At 45.1% G+C, this 18,946-nt stretch overlaps 1 protein-coding gene across 6 annotated transcripts in view; it reads right to left on the bottom strand.

The window, feature by feature from the left end:
- Nucleotides 1-18,946, bottom strand: part of MPG (N-methylpurine DNA glycosylase) — a 57,639-nt gene that overhangs the window by 17,024 nt on the left and 21,669 nt on the right. For 5 of the 6 annotated variants that reach the window (XM_034783067.1, XM_034783068.1, XM_034783072.1 and 2 more), the window contains one exon: nucleotides 6,647-6,748. The exons of the other annotated variant lie outside the window; for it this stretch is intronic. In XM_034783067.1, coding sequence (XP_034638958.1) covers nucleotides 6,647-6,748 — 102 coding nt within the window. The remainder of the gene's footprint in view (nucleotides 1-6,646; nucleotides 6,749-18,946) is intronic. 6 annotated transcript variants of the gene reach the window in all.

Below are 18,946 nucleotides of genomic sequence, written 5' to 3'. Positions count from 1 at the left end.
TCACTCTGCTGATTCATATTCAATTTGTCCCCCAAGATTCTCTTCAGCAGTACTACCACCTAATCGCTTATACCCTATTTTCTAGTTGTGCATTAGATTTTTCCTTCCTAAACGTAGTACCTTGCACTTGTCTTGAACTTCATCTTGTTGATTTTAAATATTGCCCCCCGCGCCCCCCCCCCCAGTGTAATTTAAAGCAATTTAGGGGCTGTGTGAAATTACATTTGCTGCAGCGATCCCATGGGGCCTGCTCTGCCACTGGGGTCAGTCAGAGTGCCCTACTGTCCCAAGCCCCTCCCCAACCCAACATATGCCCTATCTGAAGGGGGCTTTGAGGGAACAGGTGACACAGGATCACCACAGCATCTTGCCCCCTGCCCAACAAAGCTGCAACCCATTCTCACTGTGCCAAAAACTCCATATTGGGACTGCTATTCATCCAGTCCAACGGGACCTCCATCGTGGCCTGTATAGCAGCACCAATACCTAGAGTAACCGCTGCCTGTTGGCAAAGGTCATCCTGGACACACTGAACTGCCTTCTCCTCCTTTTCAGCGGCACAGGCACAATGAGATAGGCTAACAATGCATTCGGGGTGTTCCTGGGAATAGCTGCCTGCAGTTTAAGCAACAGAGTGAGGGCTTGTCTACACTAGACAGTTGTCCTGCTTTTGCTGTACTGGCCTAGTTAAAGCAGTATAGCCCTCATACTGAGAGCACATTATATCAGTATAAAAGGTGCTTTACTGCAGTACAGCTATTCCAATACAGGAAGGGGAAGAACTTTACCAGGATAAAAGTCACCTTTACACTGCTCACTGTCCACTCTAGGGTTGTTTCCAGTGTAACTATTTGGTTAAATAAATCCATCACCTCAACCAGAAATAGTTCTATAAGTGCAGCGTTCAAGGGCAGACTAGGCCTGAGAGGCTGAGACAGCAAGGTGGTGACATCCCTAAAGGGGATGAGTTAAGGTTGTGTGCAAATCAGCCACTTAACTAGGTATCTCCTGGCTTCTTCGCACAGGAGTATGGGAAAAGGAAGAGCACAGAGAACAGGAGGCACTGTTATGCAGCAACAGACTTAACTGCACTTTAGCAAAGTTCTTTGTAAGCGATTTCCATATTGTACTTCCAGTTAGCTTCGAGAAACTGAGCATTTGTTCCCATATTGCCCAGCTCCTTGCCAGACTTTCCTGTCAGTTCAACTTCCCATGACTCTCTGCAGTTAGAGATTAGGTCATTCTAACTGTTATGAGTCACGCTGTGTCAGACACAACAAGATCACTGTATGAGCATTTCATGAGATTTTTGTTGTCAGTGGAATGGCTCCAAGAAGTCCTCCCACTGCTCTCATTCAGATGCACCCTTGACACAAAGCTGAACGTTACTGAACCCGTTAGTGTTTTATCATAAAAGTTTGATGCTAGGGGATGGGGGGCTGAAAGTACTTTTGACTCATTGTTTCAAACTGACCTCTCTACACCTCAGTTTTCCTCATCATCAATTGGAGATGATGAGACTTCCCCACCTGACAGAGAGCTAGGAGCTGGAGTTCATCTTGCTTTGTAAAGCACATTGATGTCTTTGGAAGGAAGGAAGGAAAGAACTCAATGAACAATAAGTTATTGTTTTTATAATAATCATCTCTTTGTTTCATTTCATCAAGCTCTCTGTCCTGGCCACTCCCTGAATTAACAGAAAAAGGAGTCTGATAACATTTTGGGAGAGTCTTTTCCTAAGATGAAAATATGTTGCACTGAAAAGTTTGTTTTATTTTTCACCTCCCTCACAGGGCCTTGATAAAGTCAGAGATTTCAACTTTGGCAAACTCCCAGACAGACACAGCCCAAACAGGTTTGGTTTATGATTGTTTCACTTCAGATGGAGATACAGCATCCTCATTAGCAGTAACCACAGAGATGGGTGAGAGATTCCAGAGTTTTCTCTGAAGAAGCTGTGACAGCCGTTCTCTCTGTACAATGTAGATAGGAAAGCCCTAGGTCTTTGCTTAGGATTCTAGTCCACTGCAGTTTGTTACATATGTTTGAAGTTTTCAGAAATCTCGATGAGGTTAGCAGAAGGGGCAAATCCATGACAGAAAGAGCTGAGGAACAAGAAAGGGAGGAAAATCCCAGCAGGGTCATCCCTCTCCTAATTCAGAAATTGACCCAAGATATCCTCCAGTGCCACAGAAGAACACCCCAAGAGGTGCACTGTGTAATACTTTGTTTTGGAACAAGTACATGCAGCAATGGGAGACAGTCTGCTTAATAAATCTTTACCGTAACTCATAAGATCTAATGCCGACTCCATAAACTGGTTTGAGGAGTCTCCATCTTGGAAACTGCAGGCAGAAAACTTGCCTCTTTTCCCCCCAATTGCTCCCATTGCAGTTGGCAAAGACTGGTTCTTCTCCCCTGTCTGTAGTGTTTGTGATGTATACCGGCTCATATGAGTCCTGCATGCATTTTGGAAAGAGAAGAAAATCCCAAGAAAATGAAGAAAGTCCATGCAAGTACTGATATACAAACAAATAGGTGACATGCACAACTGTTCAAAGTACCAAGGAATCAATCTGGTGTCCCGCTGCATGAGAACGTTAGTTGCATTCACTGAACAGCGGAGCCCATTTTAGGAAAGGAGCAGTTTGACAGATGGTATGCTCATCTCTAGACAGTGGATTGAAAAGAAGCTGGAGGGAATAGTTGAGCATGGTTGGGCTTTCCTTAATTTGGAGAAAGCAGTCAAAGTACCTAGGAGACTGCGGGTGTCTTCACTACAATTCTATGGGGTGCTAGAGGACCCTGTTTACCCAGTGATGGGCTCGCATGAGGGTTCCATGACAAAAGTGCGGACACCTTTCAGTGTAACAGAGTTTTGAGGTGAAGGTTTGGTTCCACGAGGGATCAGCACTTAGTCCTTTACTATCCATAATTGTGATGGACTTTATAAGTAAGCAAATCCAAATGGAAGATGGTAAGGAGTTGATATATGTAGATGATACTGTGCTGCTGGCTGATAAGTGAGGAAGATTTGGTCCAGGCAACTGATGCCTGGAACAAGGAATTAACAAACTGTGGCTTCAAAATGGGTAAAGAAAAATCAAAATGGGTAAAGAAAAGACTGAAGTCATGTGGGTGACTCACGTGGAACCAAGACAGATGAATATTGTGCCTAATTCAGGTTTCTGCATTAAGTATCTTAAGGGCTGGTTAGCGGCAGCTGGAAAAGACTGATCCAGTGCCCGAGTCCAGCTAGCTGGGAAAAGGGGAAGAAGATGATGATGACTCTACATCAATTTGTGATGTCATATTTCCCTTCCATTATTGTCTCTGGTGGAGAAAGGGATTAGAGTAAAGGAAAAATACCCCAGTTTAACATTCTTAAGTTTTCCTTCTATGCCTTCATTTGTCTCCATTAAGAAGGAAATGCTTCTGAGAAGCCATTTGTGATTATTATTTGGTGCTAAATTTAATAAGATTCCCAAAGTCTCTAGAGATCTTGGTTAATGCAAGGGCGTGCTCACATAAGGGATAATTCAGAAACAAAAACCTTGGTCAAAAATGAACCAAGGTGGAAAGTGGGTTTCAGTGCAGCCTAGCTAGCAACCTAGACACCCAAACACACCCAGGCAGCCCTTTCAAGGAAAAGACAGTGGGAGAAAGTCTGGAAATGAGCATGATATAATAATACAGAAAATGCCATATAATACATGGCACTCGTCTTCTGAAATCCCACTTGATTTCTCACCCCATCTGATCCACATGCCCCCCCAAACCCAACTCTGTAAATACTTCTGTGATGGTCCCAGTAACAAATTACTAGGGATGAGATTATTCCAGCCCTTTTCCAGCTGCACAGGGGACTAACAGAAAGGAAGCCCACCTCCTTAGTGCCCTGCTCAGACTGTGACTCCAACTGCTGGGCTCCTCACCTGGCAATCCCAGCTGTGACCCCTCCCTTCACTCAGTGCCAAGGTAACTGCCCAGGTATACAAGGGGAGTAACTTACTTCCCACCCAGTGCATGGGAGGAGCGGGGGAGGGAATGGGACTGAGTCACAACTCATTCTCTGCTCTGTTCTGCTCCTGGGGTGGTGCAGCTTACCCAGAGGAGGAAGTAAAGTTACAATTTAGCCCTGAAAGATTACTGGCAATGGAACCCTTGAACAGAAAAAAGGATTTTGTGATCTCCTAGTAATTTACCACCAAAAACACATGCATCTACCACTCAGCAATAAGGCGAAAGCAATAGTGGTTCGGGACTATTTCGAAAAACTGGACGAGCACAAGTCCATTGGGCCGGATGCGCTGCATCTGAGGGTGCTAAAGGAGTTTGGCGGATGTGATTGCAGAGCCATTGGCCATTATCTTTGAAAACTCATGGCAATCGGGGGAGGTCCCGGATGACTGGAAAAAGGCTAATGTAGTGCCCATCTTTAAAAAAGGGAAGGAGGAGGATCCGGGGAACTACAGGCCAGTCAGCCTCACCTCAGTCCCTAGAAAAATCATGGAGCAAGTCCCCAAGGAATCAATTCTGAAGCACTTAGAGAAGAGGAAAGTGATCAGGAACAGTCAGCATGGATTCACCAAGGGCAAGTCATGCCTGACTAATCTAATTACCTTCTATGAGGAGACAACTGACTCTGTGGATGAGGGGAAAGCAGTGGATGTGTTATTCCTTGACTTTAGCAAAGCTTTTGATTCAGTCTCCCACAGTATTCTTGCCAGCAAGTTAAAGAAGTATGGGCTGGATGAACGGACTATAAGGTGGATAGAAAGCTGGCTAGATCGTCGGGCTCAAAGGGTAGTGATCAACGGCTCCATGTCTAGTTGGCAGCCGGTTTCAAGTGGAGTGCCCCAGGGGTCGGTCCTGGGGCCGGTTTTGTTCAATATCTTTATTAATGATCTGGAGGATGGCGTGGACTGCACTCTTAGCAAGTTTGCAGATGACACTAAACTGGGAGGAGTGGTAGATACGCTGGAGGGTAGGGATAGGATACAGAGGGACCTAGACAAATTAGAGGATTGGGCCAAAAGAAACCTGATGAGGTTCAACAAGGACAAGTGCAGAGTCCTGCACTTCCGATGGAAGAATCCCATGCACTGTTACAGACTAGGGACCAAATGGCTAGGAAGCAGTTCTGCAGAAAAGGACCTAGCGGTTACAGTAGACGAGAAGCTGGATATGAGTCAACAGTGTGCCCTTGTTGCCAAGAAGGCTAACGGCATTTTGGGCTGTATAAGTAGGGGCATTGCCAGCAGATCGAGGGATGTGATCATTCCACTCTATTCGACATTGGTGAGGCCTCATCTGGAGTATTGTGTCTAGTTTTGGGCCCTACACTACAAGAAGGATGTGGAAAAATTGGAAAGAGTCCAGCGGAGGGCAACCAAAATGATTAGGGGGCTGGAATACATGACTTATGAGGAGAGGCTGAGGGAACTGGGATTGTTTAGTCTGCAGAAGAGAAGAATGAGGGGGGATTTGATAGCTGCTTTCAAGTACCTGAAAGGCAGTTCCAAAGAGGATGGATCTAGACTGTTCTCAGTGGTACCTGATGACAGAACAAGGAGTAATGGTCTCAAGTTGCAGTTGGGGAGGTTTAGGTTGGATATTAGGAAAAACTTTTTCACTAGGAGGGTGGTGAAGCACTGGAATGGGTTACTTAGGATGGGGTGGAATCGCCTTCCTTATAGGTTTTTAAGGTCAGGCTTGACAAAACCCTGGCTGGGATGATTTAGTTGGGAATTGGTCCTGCTTTGAGCAGGGGGTTGGACTAGATGACCTCCGGAGGTCCCTTCCAACCCTGATATTCTATGATTCTATGATTGCTTCCAAGGCCAGAAGGGACCACTGTAATCATCTAGTCTGACCCCCTGTATAACACAGGCCAGAAATTTCCCCAAAATAATTCCTACAGCAGATCTTTTAGAAAAAATCCAACCTTGATTTTAAAATGGTCAGTGATGAAGACTTCACCACCATCCTTGATAAATTGTTCCAATGGTTAATAACGTTCACTGTTAAAAATTTCTGTCTTAATTCCAATCTGCATTTGTCTAGTTTCAACATCTAGTCATTGGATCATGTTATACCATTCTCTGCCAGACTGAAGAGCCAATTATTAAATATTTGCTCCCCATGTTGATATTTATAGACTAATCAAGGCATCCCTTAGCCATCTAGATTGAGCTCCTTGAGTCTATCACTATAAACCATGTGTTCTAATCATTTAATGCTTCCTTTCTAAGTAAAGTGCATAATTGTGATGATGTACAAACGTAACAGGAGAAATGATGTATTAGAAATAAGGCAGCTGTGGACAGGTGGAGGGGAAATAGCCCACTGAGGCTCTTGTACATAAGTGGTGAGATTTCACTCCGAACAGTACTGAAGTGGCCAGTTAAACGACCATGTCTGATGTGACATTTCACAGCTGGCTTTTGCCAAAGGAAAAATGTGTTTTACTTTAGATCCCATGAATCACACATTATGTAATTTGCTGAATTGATATTGTTTCATTTAATACTTTAAACACTATAATTATTTCACAAATTACGTTTTCTAGATTGGGTTGTCAACCCTTTCTGGGAACATAAGGCAAATGCCGAACGTGACAATGAAAAAATTGCACAAAGCTCACCAAAGAACTGTCTGTATTGTTTCTTCTGGTTTTCCACTGACCTACTGCCTGTTTTTCTAGTCATGCATCTTAGCAGCTGCTTGGCTTCCAAATGTGCTTCAGCTTTAACAGTAACAAAGATATGATGTTGAAACAGCTGAGTGGATTTAAGGTTACTGACATTTTTAGGACTCTCTAAGCAATGCTGCTTTCCCTCTAGAGCTGATCATGAAAGTCCTGCATGATCTGAGTTACATTTGTTTTGTTATTCCAGCTCTTGTTCTGTCTCCAGATACTATATTTGTATGTATTTTAGCACAGAGGCAGAAGTGTGACTCGCTGTCTGCATACACATCCCTGAATCTGTCAATTCAAAAGTTGTCTACTGTGTCAATGTCAAGAGCTTAGGACTCTGAATTGTTTTGGGATGGGAAAAACTTGAGCCCTGCTGAGCAAGTGTAGACCTCAAGGCAATCTTTCTGAGTGAAAATTAGCTAAACGAACATGCCCAACGACCCTAAGCCCTTGCTGGAAAATGTTACGATGCTAAAGACTGACCAACCAAGGGACTTTAATCAGGGCACACGTATCCTTCCTGCATGAGGGTGTCATACCAGAAAATGTGACAGATAGGACAGTCACATAGAGACACCACCTCCAGAGGTTACATACACGGACAAGATGGGGAGTTGGATTGATCAGCTTTCCCTCAAAAAAGACTGCATAAAGCAGGGGACACCGCTCACTGTTCTATTCCAAACTCAGCCACTAACTTGCTGTGCAACCCTGGGCAAGTTCCTTCCCCCCTCTGCACCCGTTTCCCCTTCCACACTTTATCTGTCTGGTTTGTCTTTGGAACAGGGAGAATCTCAGTGTCGGTACAGCGCCCAGCACAATGGGGTCCTGCTCTTGATTGAGGCCTTTAGCTGCTGCTGTAATTCAAAGAATAACAACATTTATAATTCCCACAATAGCAACCCTTGCTGTTATGGGAATTACGAGTAGCATACAAAGTCATGCTCTATTGCTACAGGCCCCTAGTCATTCTATACCAGTGGTCTCCAAACTTTTGAGGGGCCATGCCCCCCCTTACCCTTGTCCATTCCCCCTGCCCCTCCTGGGGCCAGGAGTGGGGCCGCAGCTCTGGGGAAGTGGGGGGTGTGTGGACAGAGTTAAGGGGGCAGAGGCTGGGGCCACAGCTGAGGCCACAGCTAAAGGTGGGGCTACAGCTGGGAGCGGGACAGGGAATGGAGCTGCGACCAGCAGCCAACGCTGGGGGCGGGGCTGGCAGCAGAGCAGCATCTGGGCTAGCGGCCGGATGCAGAGCCGTGCCGAGGCTGGGCATGGGGTCAGGCACAGGACCAGGAGCTGGGGAGGCAGCTGTGGGCCGGGCTGGAGCAGAGTTGGGGGCAGGGAGGGGCTGGGTAGTGCTCTCTCCCTGCCCCCCGTAGGGGCTGGCCCAGGCCCTGCCACACCCCTGCCCCAAAGGTTCCTCTGTGCCTCCCTAGGGGACATGCCCCACAGTTTGGTGACCTCTGTTCTATGCGTTCAGATATCAGTGTCTATGATCCCTGCTTGCCTTTGCAGAAAAAAAAGTACTGAACTCCCTGGAAATGTGCTCTGTAATGGGCTCATCTCATGAAAACCCTCCTTTACTGGGACTCATCACCTGGAGTGCCAAATTGTGAAGTCATGTGGATTTGGCTTTCTGCATGGCTGATTTAGAGCCTGCCTGCACTGCCAGATCTATCACATGAGGGGATCACATCAAAACAGTTTGGTCCCATCTTCCCAGGCAAGCCCTGCTAGAAATCTAAATAATAAGATGGGTGAACTAGAGTGTCTCATGATAAAGGAGGATATTGATATAATAGGCATCACAGAAACCTGGTGGACTGAGGACAATCAATGGGACACAATCATTCCGGGGTACAAAATATATCGGAAGGACAGAACAGGTTGTGCAGGTGGGGGAGTGGCATTATATGTGAAAGAAAACGTAGAATCAAATGAAGTAAAAATCTTAAGCGAATCCACATGTTCCATAGAATCTCTATGGATAGTAATTTCATGCTCTAATAAGAATATAACATTAGGGATCTATTATCGACCACCTGACCAGGACAGTGATAGTGAAGATGATATGCTAAGGGAAATTAGAGAGGCTATCAAAATTAAGAACTCAATAATAGTGGGGGATTTCAATTATCCCCATATTGACTGGGAACATGTCACCTCAGGACGAAATGCATAGACAAAATTTCTCGATACTTTAAATGACTGCTTCTTGGAGCAGCTGGTACGGGAACCCACAAGGGGGAGAGGCAACTCTAGATTTAGTCCTGAGTGGAGCGCAGGAGTTGGTCCAAGAGGCAATAATAACAAGACCGCTTGGAAATAGTGACCATAATATAATAACATTTAACATCCCAGTGGTGGGAAGAACATCTCAACAGCCCAACACTGTGGCATTTAATTTCAAAAAGGGGAACTATGCAAAAATAAGGAGATTAGTTAAACAGAAATTAAAAGGTAGTGACTAAAGTGAAATCCCTGCAAGCTGCATGGGTGCTTTTTAAAGACACCATAATAGAGGCCCAACTTAAACGTATGCCCCAAATTAAGAAACACGGTAAAAAAAAACTAAAAAAGAGCCACCATGGCTTAACAACCATGCAAAAGAAGCAGTAAGAGATAAAAAAGTGGAAGTCAAATCCTAGCGAGGTAAATAGAAAGGAGCATAAACACTGCCAAATTAAGTGTAAAAATGTAACAAGAAAAGGCAAAGAGGAGTTTGAAGAACGGCTAGCCAAAAACTCAAAAGGTAATAACAAAATGTTTTTTAAGTACATCAGAAGCAGGAAGCCTGCTAAACAACCAGTGGGGCCCCTCGATGATAGAGATAGAAAAGGAGCGCTTAAAGACGATAAAGTCATTGCGGAGAAACTAAACGAATTATTTGCTTCAGTCTTCAGGGCTGAGGATGTTAGGGAGATTCCCAAACCTGAGCAATCCTTTGTAGGTGACAAATCTGAGGAACTGTCACAGCTTGAAGTGTCACAAGAGGAGGTTTTGGAATTAATTGATAAACTAAACAGTAACACGTCACCAGGACCGGATGGCATTCACCCAAGAGTTCTGAAAGAACTCAAATGTGAAATTGCGGAACTATTAACTAGGGTTTGTAACCTGTCCTTTAAATCGGCTTCTGTACCCAACGATTGGAAGATAGCTAATATAACGCCAATATTTAAAAAGGGCTCTAGAGGTGATCCCAGCAATTACAGACCGGTAAGTCTAACGTCAATACCGGGCAAATTAGTCGAAACAATAGTAAAGAATAAAATTGTCAGACACATAGAAGAACATAAATTGTTGGGCAAAAGTCAATGTGGTTTCTGTAAAGGGAAATCGTGTCTTACTAATCTATTAGAGTTCTTTGAAGGGGTCAACAAACGTGGACAAGGGGGATCCAGTAGACATAGTGTATTTAGATTTCCAGAAAGCCTTTGACAAGATCCCTCACCAAAGGCTCATACATAAATTAAGTTGTCATGGGATAAAAGGGAAGGTCCTTTCATGGATTGAGAACTGGTTAAAAGATAGGGAACAAAGGGTAGGAATTAATGGTAAATTCTCAGAATGGAGAGGGGTAACTAGTGGTGTTCCCCAAGGGTCAGTCCTAGGACCAATCCTCAGGGCCGCCCAGAGGGGAGGGGCAAGTGGGGCAATTTGACCCAGGTCTCACAGGGGCCCCCACGAGAGTATAGTATTCTATGGTATTGCAACTTCTTTTTTATGGAAGGGGCCCCCAAAATTGCTTTGCCCCAGGGCCCCCGAATTCTCTGGGCAGCCCTGCCAATCCTGTTCAACTTATTCATAAATGATTTGGAGAAAGGGGTAAAAAGTGAGGTGGCAAAGTTTGCAGATGATACTAAACTGCTCAAAATAGTTAAGACCAAAGCAGATTGTGAAGAACTTCAAAAAGATCTCACAAAACTAAATGATTGGGCAATAAAATGGCAAATGAAATGTAATGTGGATAAATGTAAAGTAATGCAAATTGGAAATATAACCCCAACTATACATACATCATGATGGGGGCTAATTTAGCTACAACAAATCAGGAAAAAGATCTTGGAGTCATCGTGGATAGTTCTCTGAAGATGTCCACGCAGTGTGCAGAGGCGGTCAAAAAAGCGAACAGGATGTTAGGAATCATTAAAAAGGGGATAGAGAATAGGACGGAGAATATATTATTGCCCTTATATAAATCAATGGTACACCCACATCTTGAATACTGCATACAGATGTGGTCTCCTCATCTCAAAAAAGATATATTGGCACTAGAAAAGGTTCGGAGAAGAGCAACTAAAATGATTAGGGGTTTGGAGAGGGTCCCATATGAGGAGAGATTAAAGAGGCTAGGACTTTTCAGCTTGGAAAAGAGGAGACTAAGGGGGGATATGATAGAGGTATATAAAATTATGAGTGATGTAGAGAAAATAGATAAGGAAAAGTTATTTACTTATTCCCATAATACAAGAACTAGGGGTAACCAAATGAAATTAATAGATGTCCTATATTGGACAAATTAATAAAACAAATAAAAGGAAGTTCTTCTTCACACAACGCACAGTCAACATGTGGAACTCCTTACCTAAGGAGGTTGTGAAGGCTAGGACTATAACAGTGTTTATGAGAGAAATGGATAAATTCATGGAGGTTAAGTCCATTAATGGCTATTAGCCACGATAGGTAAGGAATGGTGTCCCTAGCTTCTGTTTGTCAGATGGTGGAGATGGATGGCAGGAGAGAGATCACTTGATCATTACCTGTTAGGTTCACTCCCTCTGGGGCACCTGGCATTGGCCACTGTCGGTAGACAGGATACTGGGTTAGATGGACCATTGGTCTAACCCAGTAGGCCATTCTTATGTCCAATATAGGACATCAATGACTGAAGCATTATCAAGTTGTAGGACGATTCTCCCATGTGGTAGAGTTGGCAATGTAGAAAGACCATACTTCATCTACCGCTCTGTGATGGATTATTTTCTCACTGCTTTTTCTTTATTGCATGGTCACAGTGAAGGTCACAGGAAAAGCAGTACCAAGTCCTGTCATGTATCCAGGAAACCCAATGCATCTGCCCTGTGTGTTAGCAGGCAATTCTCCCTATAAAAGGGGACTTCCTCCACCATCTTATGGCTGGCTGAAGGCGGGAAGGCCAGAATGTTTGAGACACTGGATTCTTGCTGCACCAGTTTAGCACACTGACGTAGTAACACTGGTGCAAGCCCCTAATGACATCGATGCACGTGCTGACACAAAATGGAGGTTACAGACCTGTAACTGGAGGTTCATTGAGATCTGTGTTCCCTGTAAGCTGTGCACTTGGGCGGCCACGCAGCAGAGATTTAAGTGCCGCCAGCTTGGTGTGCACAGGCGGCAGTCTGTGATCAGGTGCCCCTCCCCCCATGTTGCTCTGTCCTGCAGCTGCTCTTGAGACCTTCCTGCTGGCTGTGCAGAGTGGGGGGTGGAGGGATGGGGAGGGAGGGGGTGCTAATGTCAGGGTGTCCCCCTTTCCCCACCCCTGTACCCCATCTCCACAGAGCAAGGCAGAGTGGACAGCCTGGCTCAGGGGGACTCAGAGCTACTGAGGTCTGAACGGTGAGTGACTGAGTGCCCTTCAAAAAGAAAGACAGTGCACTGGTCTGAGATTTCCCCAGCAGCCAACTCTCTCAGTCTCTCTCTCACCCCCTCCCCATGTACCCCATCTCCGCAGAGTGGGGGAGGGGAGATAAATCAATCTATGTGTAACTCGGAAATTATTTTGGGGATGAATTGCAGGTGAAGGGAAACCTCCTTATGAAAAATAGTGTAGGACAGATGAGCCATGAGTGTTTTTGGTTCACTCTCCTACTAGCATAACTATTCAGAATTTTGATTTGCAAATAAAGGTTGAGAATGGGATTTGCCAAAGGTTGAGAATGGGTCTCCATCCTCCATTTTTCTTGGGGACTAGGAAGCATGGGCAATAAAAAAAGTTTCCCACGGTGTTGAGGTGGCATTTGTTCTATGGCTCCTCATTAGAGGAGACAATCTGCCTCCTGACAGAAAGTCTACTTGAAAAGTCCAAGATCTTCAAGTAATTGGCAGTGGTCCCTGAAGAGGAGCCAAGAGCTCTCTAGAGTCTCTGCAGTAGAGGATTTCTAGTACCCACTTGTCTGGTGTAATTGCCCTCCAGTTGTGTATGAAGACTGAGGTAGCCACCAAAGATTGGGGGGACAGTAGTGATGACACCAATAGGTGTAGGCAGTGCCTGCTCATCACTTAGATGGTGCATGGGTTGAGTAGCTGCAGTTCTGGTAGAATCTGGTAGCATCTAGGCCTCTGCACCCTCTGGCTTGTGTATGGTGGGTCGAATGAGCGCTGGTGCAGAATGGTTGAGGAGGCAGTCTTGGCTTGTATATCTGTTTATGAGGTTTTCTGTTCATGACTGGGATGTAAATGTGCAGGGAGCGGAGGGTTGTTCTAGAGTCTTTCAAGGAGCATTGAGACTTGTCAGTTTTCTTGTTAAATAAATTAGATCAATCAAAAGGCATGTCCTCTACGGTGTTCTGAACCTTCCTGGGCAGGGCTGTCCTTAGGCATACGCAGCATACACGGCTGCGTAGGGCACCCAAAAATTTGGGGCACCACCGGGACAGCAGGTAAGAGCAGGTCGGCTCCCGCACACCCAGCGCATGCTGCAGTCTCCTTAGGCAGGGGCCGTATTCACAGAGCCGAATGTGCCAGCACCGGGCATTCTGCGTGAGGGAGAGGGTACAGGAGTCTCTGTGGGGAACTGTGACTCTCCGCCGCCATGAGGTGGGCCAGGCAGCTCGGTAGCCTTTGCTGCCTCCCCCACCTCCACCCCCGGCCTGCGAGCCAGGGCTGCTGCAGCATCTGCTGTGTACAAAGCTCGGTGTGTGTCAGCAATGGTGGTGGGGTTATTCTGGGGCTCCGCAGGCAGGATGGTGACTGTGCCCCAAGTTGGGCATAGGGGCACCAGTTTAATAATACTGCATAGGGCCCCATAAGTCCAAAGGATGGCCCTGTTCCTGGGGAACCGCAACGTGTGCAGCCACGATTATGCCCGTGGCTACCCCTTTAGCTGCAGTGTCAACTGCACCCACTGCAGCTTGATGGAAGGTTTTGGCCACCAGACTGCTTTCCTCAATAAAGGCCTGGAATTGGGTCCTGTCCTCTTTATGGTTTTTGTCCTTGAAGTCCAAGATCTTCAAGTAATTGTTGAAATCATATTTTGCTAAAAAGTCTTGGTAGTTAGCAACATGGAACTGAGGACTTGTAGAAGAAACACCTTTCTCCCTAGAAGGACAAATTGTTCAGAGCCTTTGTCTGCCAGTGTAGCCTTGGGGTGTTGTGACCTAGATCTTTCTTGCACCACCAACGGAGCTGGGTGCTCGGTGTGTGAAGACGACCTCCGCTCCTTTGGCTGGTACAAAATGGTGCCTCTCAGCCTTTTCAGCGTGGAGGTGCAGGCAGCCAGAGTGTGCCAAACTACCCTCATTAGTTCCATGATGCCCTTACTTACTGGAAGGATCACTCTACTGGGCCATAAGGTTGTAAAATTTTAAGGAATCATTGCTGGGTATCTTGCACCTCTTCTAGTGGAATCTGGAGGTCATTCGCCACTCTGCAGAAGTCTGTAGTCAACAGGTGGTGATGGCAAAGATGGGGCAATTGCCTCATCTGCTGAGGACGAAGACACACCCATGTGTGCCGGTGGGACCTGCAGATCCAGTTCAATCTCTTCTCCCTCATACTCCGATGGAGCCATCAGGTGTTGCATGGGAGAGGTGTGGTGGGACTGACAGATGGAACTGGAATGTCTGCCATATGGATCCCATGGGCCCCAACATAAAAGATCGACTGGTTGAGGGGAACCCCACAGCATTGGGTATCTTCCGTCCCTTGAATAGTCATATGTAGGTGGAGGACAGATCCCTGATTTTCTTGCGTCCCTGTCTGGAGTCACCGCCCTATCTGGGGGTGAAGGAACTTTTGGAGCCTCCAAAGAGAAAGTTGGTTCCAGCTCAACAGGCAGTGCCATTGGTACCAGTGGCTGAAAGTTCCAGCCTATGGAATGAAGAAAGAAACATTCCCCTCTTTTCGAGGTAGTTCCTTCTCCATGTCATAATGTCTCTGGTCAGACCCGAAAGAAGAGGAGATTAAGGATAAGGTAGGGTGAAGTTATCCTCTGGTGAGGTGAAAGTTTCAGTTTGTCCCAGAGTCCATGATGTGAAAGTAGTCGTGAACGATAGATCTTGTGCATCCACAATCATTGTGGATGGCAGGTCTTTACAGTGGTGGGTTGGTACCATCGAAGAGTCTACTTGGAAGCTCTTAAATGGTGTAAGTATATGCCAATCCTTAGGCTTAAGAATCAGAGCTGAAATTGGTTCCATCAGAACTCTTCTCTTTCGATCCTTGCCCACATCTGAGGATTCACCCGACTTGGATACAGACCTGGAAGGAGATCTGTCCTTATGCTTACAGGAGCACCCCTTACTCTCATGAGAAGTCCTAGATGATGACTTCTTAGGCTTACAGCTCTGGCTTCTGCTCCCTATCTCGTACTCGGAGGCATGCTGCTCGTCAGTTGAGGCTGATGTATGGGGGAGTCTCCGTGGCCTGGATCAGACTGAGGTCTCATAGCCTTCTCCATAGGATGTTTTCTTAGCCGCAGCTCTTGTGCCTCACAGGTTTGAGGGGGAAATGAACAGCAAATATTGCCCTTAGCTGAGATATGCACTTCTCCCAGACAACAGAGGCAGTGTGGATGCTCATGGCTCACAGAGAAGGAATATACACAGGAGACGCAGTTCTTAAACCTTGGATTCTGGGCCTAATCTTTGTCCATAGGGAGTGACTCCATGAGGCAGGGAGAAACTAAGGGTTGGTCTACACTACAAAGTTAGGTCCCTTAACTACATCACTCAGGGGTGTGAAAAATTTCACACTCTGCAACGCAGTGCCAACTGGCAAAGGATTCACTACTCTGTCGGCAACTCCTATCAGGCCTGACAAACTCACTACTGTTAACACATTGCTTTCATGGTATTTATCTATAAATAATGACTTGTAAGGTATCAAATGAAAGCTGGTGACACACTGGCCATAAGTGATGAAAGCTGTACTTACAGATGGTGTGTAAGCAGTTATGTGTACCTACTAAAATATGTTTTAAACTATTTAAAAAGGTAAAGTTGACAAACAGGTTTTCTGCCAGACAAACTATCTATATCCATTCACCTATCCCTGTCTCTGATGTAAATTAAGCATTGTAAGCCAAACACATAGTAGCTACATTTGCATTCCAAGTCAACATGAGGCTGAGAAGTCCCCATGAGGGTCGGCACACTGAAGAACAAATGGAGGGCGTTTCCAACTTTTACTGGTCTGTAACTGGGGGTCAAGACAGATATTTTGGTTGTCCATCACCGAAGGAGCAAAAAGGACAGCGCCTTTTGCATTCATGAATGGTGGATCCTAGCCATGTAGGCTGGTGAAACTAGGTAGAAGCTTTAGGTGAGACACTTTAGGTGAGACCTTGCTTTAGACAAGGATTTCAGCCCGTTAAAGGTAAACGTAGGCTCTAAGGACCGTGTTATACCTTTTGTTTTACATGTAACCATTTCTGTTTCCATTATCCTTTCTCAGTATCTCTTAAATCTTTATCTCTGACAATAAACTTACAATTGTTTCACTATAAATACATCTGTGTGCTATGGTGTCCTACAAACCCTGATCCTGAGCTGTACCAATGAAGCTGTGTGTATATACTGTTCCTTTGGGAATAGCAAATCTGGTAATTACTGAGAGCATCCAGTGACAGGGGCTGATGCTCAGAGGAGCTCAGGGACTGGGGTACATCCAGTGTTAACTTGCAAGGCAAAGCAGGGGCTGGTAGAGCCCTGAGGAATTTGTTTGGGTGACTAACAGACTGGGGGTGTCAGGGACCTGACACAGTGTTTATCACAAACAAGTCTCTCTCTCACGGAGGCAAGGGGGGGTAACAATGACTCGCAGCTCTGGGTACCCCAAAAAAGAATCGCAGCTATTTCTGCACCAATGCTGGATGTCTGCCACAGCACAATGACATCAGTGCAGTTCCAAGGGGACAGATTTCCTAAATGTAGACTGGTCCTTGGAAGCTACTACAAGGGCAAGGCAATCTGTATCAACAGACTCTGCCTAGCTATTCTTTACCTGTCCTGACATGTAGCTGTATAAATGCTTCACCAACCTACCTGATGCTTTCAGCTCCAATACTAGACTCAGACGTACAATGGAAGAGAAGCCCACAAGGGACAAATCTCCTGTAGGGCTACTGATGAGGACAGGTTTTTATCTTAAAACAAAAACAACCCAGTAAATATATGAACAGACCACACACAGAGATCAGCCCTTCTAATAAGCTGAACACAGGTATCTGAGGAAAAGCTGCTGACAGAGCCAATTTCTATCATGTCAAGGGACTCAATTTAAGCACAAAAGATTGTGGTTGTTTTTTTAACAGAAGATTATTATTTACAATATTTCAAGCTGTATAATCCCCAACCCAGCAGAGGAAGCTATCTGCTTTTTATTATCTGGACAGATTCGACAGAGACAGCTTAATGAAATTCACATGTACTGGTCCAACACAATCCAGACTCTTCCATTCAGGAACACAAGATTCCTCCTGGAACAGCCATGGGAGATATACTAGTTCTTCCCTATGGTTTTAACCTGACACTGACTGGCTGGGCTCCAAAGACTGACATTTGGAGATTCATGGTCACTTGTACTACAAACATTTGCTTCCTACTTAGGAAAATGCCAAGTGTTTTTTTTTTTTTTTTTAAATACCTCCTTTGCACAGATGCAAAACCATTAAAAAATATCATCTGAAAATTCCAAAATAAAATAAATAGTTCCTCTAAGAATAACCTATTGCAATATTAGGATGTCTTTAGTAACCCATAACTTTATTCCAAGCAAACTGTGCAGGAAATGAGAAAGTAGGACTGAAGGAAAGTCAGTGAATAAGACAGTGGCATGCTTGGAAGGATATTTTCAGATAAGTTTCAATATAACTTGAAGTCCTTCACACCAACTGCAGTCCCAGCTCCCCTGATGAGGGCTTCCTAATATTATCATCACAATGCAGGAAGTTTACTTCAATCTTTGTGTGCATAAATTGTTTAGAAGACTGAGAGTTTAATTATCTTTAAAAACAACAATAACAATGAAACAAGTTTGAAGTTCTTCAAAAATAACAGAGTTTTCTTTTAAGGTAAATCAAGGCACAGACTCTGAAATTTCACAGTCCTTTTCCAACAGCGGCAACCCCTCATGATTTGGGCAGGAGACACCAAATTTTCCCATCATTCCACCAGATATGAGGACTTGTTATAGCCCATACGGCTAACCTGCCTTGGGGGGGAGGGATAGCTCAGTGGTTTGAGCACTGGCCTGATAAAACCCAGGGTTGTGAGCTCAATCCTTGAGGGAGCCATTTAGGAATCTGGGGCAAAAATCTGTCTGGAGATTGGTCCTGCTTTGAGCAGGGGGTTGGGACTAGATGACCTCCTGAGGTCCCTTCCAACCCTGATATTCTATTATCTTCATTGCCTTGCCTTCATTATATTCTGCCTATATTCAGCAGTAAATATAAGGAACCTACAAGCCTGTATCCTGTAAGACATTGGCTTCAGCAGTTAGCATAAGACTTGAGGCCTAGGAACTTTGGCACAGATCAATGACCCCTAAATTTTGGGGAACTGAAACTAAGAGTGAGAGGGGGAATTCTGTCCATAATGACATCAGCCAACCACAGGAACATGAACTAACACCAGCTTTTGGATAGAACGTCCACAAATATCTGACCACAAGAGTGCCATGGCAACAGATTGACCTACATGATAATAAGTTGAGATCATTAATATGCTAACCTATAGGAGAATGACACGCCAACTTTGGTAGGTGAGGAAATACAAATAAGGAAGAGGGGAGAAACCCCACCGCATTAAACATAGTGGCGTTAGTGTAACATATTATAAAAGCTGTATCCCAGCCTGTGTGCGGGAGGAGAGAGAGAGAGAGATGTAGCCCTTGGGAAGTGCCAGAATAATGGCCACTGGTGATGATGAGGAAGGTGATGGTGATGAGGAAGATGATGGCTAACATTTCAGGTTGTTCTGCAAGGGATGATGTGAATATATGGATATTCAGATGTACATTCTGTATTCTCTCTATCTACCTGAGTTA

The sequence above is a fragment of the Trachemys scripta genome, chromosome 10, assembly GCF_013100865.1.
Source record: "Trachemys scripta elegans isolate TJP31775 chromosome 10, CAS_Tse_1.0, whole genome shotgun sequence".
NCBI classification, from domain to species: domain Eukaryota; kingdom Metazoa; phylum Chordata; order Testudines; family Emydidae; genus Trachemys; species Trachemys scripta.
This window is presented reverse-complemented; position numbering and strand designations above follow the sequence as displayed.